We start from the raw sequence: 6,475 nt of genomic DNA on the forward strand, positions 1-6,475 counted from the left end.
TCAGAGAAAGAGCACAGAGATCACAGGAGCTCAGAGACTTCTTTCCCCTGCCAGCTTCCCATCTGCATCGCCAGCACCCACGCACAGGACCCAGGAACAGCCTCATCCAGCACCTTCACCCTCCCACGCCGCAGGCAGTGCCCCGGACATGCTGTTCAGGAGCAACGGGGCCGGAGCAGAGCCACCCAGCTGGTGCAATGACCAGAGCACCATCCTCAGGCTTTGCCGGTGCCTCAGCTGTGTGATACTGAAGGGAAATTATCCTGCAAGTGGCAGAAGCAACAAAGACAGTGTCCAGAGGTTAAACTGGAGATTATTTGGACCCAGAGCGTGAGGTTCCTGGCTGTATCCCCAAGAGCTGCTGGGAGGCGTGCCCGGCTTTCCCCTGGTGGGACCATCAGCAGTTGTTCTCCACCCACACATGTATTTTCACAAAACTTAAAGGACTTAGTAACTACAACCATCAGCCTGCTGGCAAAACCGGCAAGAGCTAGTCAAAAGGCTCGAAACTGTGTAAGGGAACTACACCAAAAAGACCCACCAACCCTGCAGGACTTCTGTACCCAGAGCCTTCAACATCTCTCACAGAGCAGAGAAAGGCTCCAGAGATGGGTGCTGGGAGGAGACGGGCAGGAGACACGGGGTTGAGGAGCCGTGAAGCAGGAGGAGAGGAGGGAGCACCTGGTACTTTAGCAATGCCGAGTTTCCAGGAGCAGTAACTCCCCAGCCCTCGCTCCTACCCTCGTAGTGACATGTCCAGGCTGGGAAATTCATGGGGGGGATAAATATTTGATGAATTGCAAGAGAGAAGTGAATTATTGATGGAGCTGGATTAAAGAGCCAGTGAAACTGGAACTGCGGGGGCCAGCGGTGGGACTCCAGCGCGTGGAGGGTTGTTGGTTTGTTTACATGTGCTCTGAACGGGCACATGTGTGCCCAACACGCGTGGGCAGAGGAGCCAGGGCACTATGAGGGTCCCAACATGGAGGTGGACTTGCGATAAGGACAGTGACTTAGTGGTGAACTCAGTAGAAATAATCTTGCTCTGCAAGCCACGCGTATGGGTGCTTGATCCATAATGTACATCTGAGTCCGTTCTCGTGTCAGTCTGGTTCAGGTGGCAAAGAGCAAAGCCAGGGAGGTCTTGGTGGATTCATACTTGGAAGTCCTCACGCTTTTCACTGCCTCAGAGAATAATTAAGGGGAAAGAACATAAAAACCAGCTTTCCCCGGACATTTCCACTGACTAGAAACAAGGGTGTCAGAATAAAATCAGATCTCTAGGTCCCTTTGCCCTAAAAACATCTGCCGCAGGCGCTGAAAATGCCTCGGAAGGAAAGAAGAACGTCGACTTGCAAAGTAGAGGTGTTTGATCCGGCACAGATAACAAACATGAGGCCCTCCCTCTGGCAGGTGCCCGTCCCAGCAAAACCTCACCTCCAGGGCGCTGCACGCCAGGAGATGCTGACTGCAGGGTCCACTAAGCGGGAACATATTTTAATAACAGGTGTGAAGCTCAGCACTTCTCGACTTCAAAGCGTTTTCGAGCGCTGAGTCAACTCCTGTAATAATCATTATTAAAAAACACTGTTAATTGAGCCCCTTAGGTGGACATGGGCATCTCCTGAGTCAGGGCATTTGCACCGTGACACACACACTCACTCCCTTCCTGCCGGTTTTTCCCCCTCCGCTTCTCCCATAGGATCCCAATTATCCAGGGAATCCACCGGCACTTACACACGTCCTTCCCCGGCTGCACGTGTGAAGTTCCTCTGATAGCAACGGGCTGGCTCACCCCCAGATCATGGAATCACAGAATCCCAGACTGGTTTGGGGTGGAAGGGACCTTAAAGCCCATCCAGTCCCACCCCCTGCCATGGGCAGGGACACCTCCCACCAGCCCAGGTTGCCCAAAGCCTCATCCAGCCTGGCCTTGAACCCCTCCAGGGATGGGGCATCCACAGCTTCTCTGGGCAACCTGGGCCACTGCCTCACCACCCGCACAGGAAAACATTTCTCCCTAATATCTCGTCTCAATCTCCCCTCTTCCAGCTTAACTGATGTGCAGGGAGGATCAGGCCCTCAGACCTGGAGCCAGCTGAGCGCAGTGTCTCTGGCTCCCATCAAACATTTTTGGATATAGGAAAAGGAAAAAATAATTTATGGCTTGAAAAAAAACCCACCAGCTTCAGCATAGCTGGTCAGAGCAATGACCTAAGCAAAGCCTAGAAATGAGCGGAAAAGACGAGGTTTAAACCCAGAGCAGAGCTTTGGTTTCTGTATCCCAAGCTTTGCCCAGGTGGTGGTAGGTCAAGGATCCAGTTTTTCTCCACCTTCAGATCCCCAAAAAATCCAGCACAGATGCTGTAGGTGAGGTTCATCTCAGGTCTCTCTGCCTCCTGTACCAGTAAAACGCCAGGCCAGCAGTTACTGCTCCTGGTGGTTATTCACGCTGCGGCAGTGCCCAGGGGCACGTCTGCCGCTCGGCATCGCACCATGCCCGGATCTCACGCTGACTCCCAGCTGCCAGCTCAGGCTCCGGAAACGACGGTGCTGAGCCAGCGCTCCACCCTGCTCCTTCACCTTCCCGGCAGCTCATCGCCCAGGGGAAGGTCCCACCGACACGGCCACGCTGCTCTGGGTACCCACGTGGCCGTTGGTCCCATGGTGTGCAGAGGATGCACATCACCTTCACGTGCTCCGCTGCAACCTCCGCTGCAACCCTGCCCCGGCCGGGGTGACGTGACTCCCTCAGGCAACTGGGCTGATGTCAGGAACCATCTCGTCCCCTCCAACCCACTGCTGATCCTCTGCCCTTAACACCCAAAGCATCCGTGACCCCCATTTCTGTAAGAAGGGAAACTGAGGCACGCCTCTGCAAAGAAACACCAGGTGACAAAGCTGACTGCGGACCTGTCTAGCAGAAAGACACGTTGTCACCTCTCCTGCGATCCACTCCAAGGCAAGAAAGTCCTGTCTGCTCCCAGCCGAGGCTCCCAGACCTGCGCTTAACTGGAGCTGGACTGCTGCCCGCCGCAGCCACGGCAGTTCATAATGAACACGCTGAAGAATTACTGCCTCTGAAAAGCTGCAATGCTAAATGCCAGTCAGCCTGCCTTTTCCCAGCCGTTGCGTTAATTGAGTTTGCTTCCCTCGCTGGAGCCCAGCCAGGGGGAAGAAAAAGGCTTTTTGTGCTGCAGACAAGAAGGATGAGTCGCTGCTGATCCCTCCATCCCAAACCCTCTTCTCCATCCCCACGCGAAGGTGCACGGGCGCACAGACGCGTCACCGGCTGTCAGGGACAGCGCAAGCCTGCTTCGTTACCCCTTCTGTGCGCATTGAGACAACAAACTTTCCTCCAGGATCCACCAACTGATTTTTTTATACTTTCTCTCCCCCTCTCCATTTCAGCCCTGCACCACAGTCTGTTGAACACACAGACATGAGGCTCCTTCACTGATGACGGAGCCTGGATAACCCCAAGTGTCCATCAGCCCGGCACGACAATCAGAGCTGTGATTTTTGCCCCCAGCAGCCCCCCTCCCGCTGCCCTGCTTTCTCAGAGTGCCTCTGGGCAGCTTTGCCGGGACGTTTTGTAACAACCTGGCCCCAGCGCTCAATCTCCCGGCTTGTCTGGGCACCAGTACCACCGCCCAGTGCTGGCAAGGAGGATTCGGTGTTTCTTGCTCCATCACCCCCCTGTGCCTCAGCATCCCCCTGCAACCCAGTTGGAGGCTACCCAGCCCCTTGGGACCCCCCCCCCCCCTAAAAAAACTGCATAGAGCCAGCCCCAGCGCTGCTCATGCCGCGATCCCACACACCTCCTGCCTCGCAGTGCAGGGCTCTCCTTGCCAGAGGAGGAACATTTTGACAGCAGAGGCCAGGGAGAAATGTCCTGACATCCTGGGACACTCGGGTCCTCCATCTTGCCTCCCAGCTGTTATAGCGCAGATGTGATAGTAACACATCCAACACAGAATTACGTTTCAGCTCTGGACAAGACTTAAATACCATTGCACATCATCCTAAGCGCTAGTAGAAAATTACTGGGTCTGCCCGTGGTGTCTCCTGGGTCCTGCCTGTGTGATGTCCCCTCCCTGGCAGCCCTGTCCCCAGGCTGGGACTGTCCTGCCTCTCGCAGACCCAAATCCAGCTGTGCCTGCCCCTGCTCTGAGCTGAGCCAGGGGGGCAAGGAGACTTCGCTGATCCCTGCATGGTCCTGGGCGAGGATCTGACACACGGAGATGAATGCGCGGATGCAGCCCCACAGACACACACTCTGCCCCACCATCCATCACGTAAAGGGCACTGGGCTTTTGCCAGGCTATTTTCCCTGTCAGGAACAAATGTCTATTCGGCTGTTAATTAAACAGCAGCCAAGCTGCGCTCGGACACGATTGAGCCCACGAGGACCTTTCAGTCCAACGTGAATTTATGAAAGGGGCCCCTCCATGGAAAAGCAGCCCTGGGGCTTCGCAGAGAGGCAGAGCCTGCTGGCGTGGATGCGCGGGTTGGCAGGGCAGGCAGCGGTGCCACAGGGTGTCCTGCGATGGAGGCGGGCAACATAAGGAGATATAATGAGATAAAGAGCTATAAAGTCAGCCTGAAAGGCCCATGCTGTGGATGAACACCCCCCCAGAAAGCCAAAGTCTCTTTGGCCATCAGAGAGTCTCTGGAACCACTTATAACCTTGGTGTCTCATCCCCAGAGCTCCAACCCTTGTCTTTCTGGCTCTGGGTGACAATTCCTCTCCCAGCTGGAGCTCAGAGCAGGTTTCTGGTGGGCACAGTCTCTCCTGGGGGGTACCCTCCTGGTCTCCCACCCAGGGGAGCATCATGGGGCTCTCAGCCCAGGAGCATCTCGGGATGCACCCCTCAGAGCGATGTCCTGCCCTCTCCTCTCCAGACCCTGAAGTCATCTTTTCCTGACCACACTCCTGTTGCATCAGGCACTCAAGGACTTCTCAAAGTGCCTCTGTACACAGCCTTTCTGACCCCAGGATCTGAAAAGAAAATGGTTTACAACAGAAGGACAGCAACCTGTAGGGGAGTTCTGCCTGTTAGTACAGCTGGCCGGGGCCAGGGGCGGCAGCTGAAGGTTTTGCCCAAGCAGAGCAGAGCATCAGGAGATGCTGAGGGCCCAGGAACAGCCACAGTGGAGATGTGGCTCATCGGGTACAAGAGCTGCAAACACAGCCCAGGGTGGACCCCAAAAATCCCTGCTCAGGAGCTGGTGGCCCCACTGAGCCCCAACCCAACATGGAGAAGCAAAGCCCTTCCAAAGAGGCGTGATGTACATCCAGGCTGCCGAACTCAGCACTGTTCCTCAGTATTAGAAAGAAATAAATCAAAATCAGCACCACCACCGATCTCTCAACACAAGGCAGAGGCCACCCCACCTCCGATGCCTTCCGATGAGGTGCTCAGAACAGCTACCAGCGCCGGCGCGTGCTCCCTGGGGAGGCTGGTAAGAACAGGAGAGATGTGTACTGCTCAAGAAGGATACAGGTTCGGCAGGTCTTGCCTTAGCACAGCCCTTCTTGTGCGGTTCCCCCAACACCAGGATGACAAGCCCTCCAGTCTGACCAGTCCCCTCGTTCCCAGTCCCTTCTCTCCACCACATCCACGCGTACGGAGCCAGACACCCTCAGATTCGGCAGTGCAGGGTGAGGTACCGAGAGACCCATCAGCATCGAGCAGCCCCCGCGGGGGAGACCAGGCTTAAAGCAATCTGCCCTTGGGGAACCTGCTCCTGAATTTCCTGGGCTCCAGGTGCCTGGCAGGCTGCCCGGGGGTCACGTACTGAGACCTCGCTTTGGGTAAAACAGACAAGTGTCACCTACAGCCAGCTGGCACCACGCGCATCTCTCTGTGTGAGCATTTCTTGGGACAGAAGGAGCAATTATTTTCTCTGCCCCTCATTTAAAAGGGCTTTTTTTTGTGGCAGTGACCCGATGCACTTGCACTTCAGCGCTGCCTGTCTCTACAGGACCTGAACCAGGACTGCAAAGCTCTGGCGGGGGGACCCAGCCCCCCTCCCCAGGGAGCTGCAAGCGGGGCTTGGGGCAGGAGGGGTTCCAGGTCAGAGGAGCTGGGAGAACAGAGAGCGGTGACCAGGAGCATGGGGTTGGACTCAAAGCACTGCAAGGAGAGAAAAATAACAGAGGGGAAGCCAGGAGGGAGGGTGTCATGGCCAGAAGCCATCATTTTGTGGGGACCTGCACCCGCGCTGACCTGTGAGCAGGGGATGGGGAAAGACGGGGACACAGCTGCTGTCCCCGGGACCAGCACCGAGCACTCGCCCGCACTCACCCTCTGCTGACGATGAGGCGCAGGGCGTCCAGGTTGCCATGGTAGGCGGCCCATAGGGTCGGGGTCATGCCATCCTCGTCCGGCGAGTTCAGATCCTTCTTAGTAGCTTCCTTCAGGAGGTCCAGGTAGCCATCCCGGGCTGCTCGGTGGTACTGGTCATTCAT

General features: G+C 56.2%; 1 protein-coding gene across 1 annotated transcript in view; it reads right to left on the bottom strand.

Annotated features, from left to right (window-relative positions):
• USH1G (Usher syndrome 1G (autosomal recessive)) overlaps positions 1 to 6,475 on the bottom strand; it is a 9,163-nt gene extending 2,688 nt beyond the window's left edge. Inside the window, exon 1 of the mRNA XM_010077078.1 lies at positions 6,312 to 6,475. Coding sequence (XP_010075380.1) covers positions 6,312 to 6,475 — 164 coding nt within the window. The remainder of the gene's footprint in view (positions 1 to 6,311) is intronic.

The sequence above is a fragment of the Pterocles gutturalis genome, unplaced genomic scaffold, assembly GCF_000699245.1.
Source record: "Pterocles gutturalis isolate BGI_N339 unplaced genomic scaffold, ASM69924v1 scaffold17083, whole genome shotgun sequence".
NCBI lineage: Eukaryota > Metazoa > Chordata > Aves > Pterocliformes > Pteroclidae > Pterocles > Pterocles gutturalis.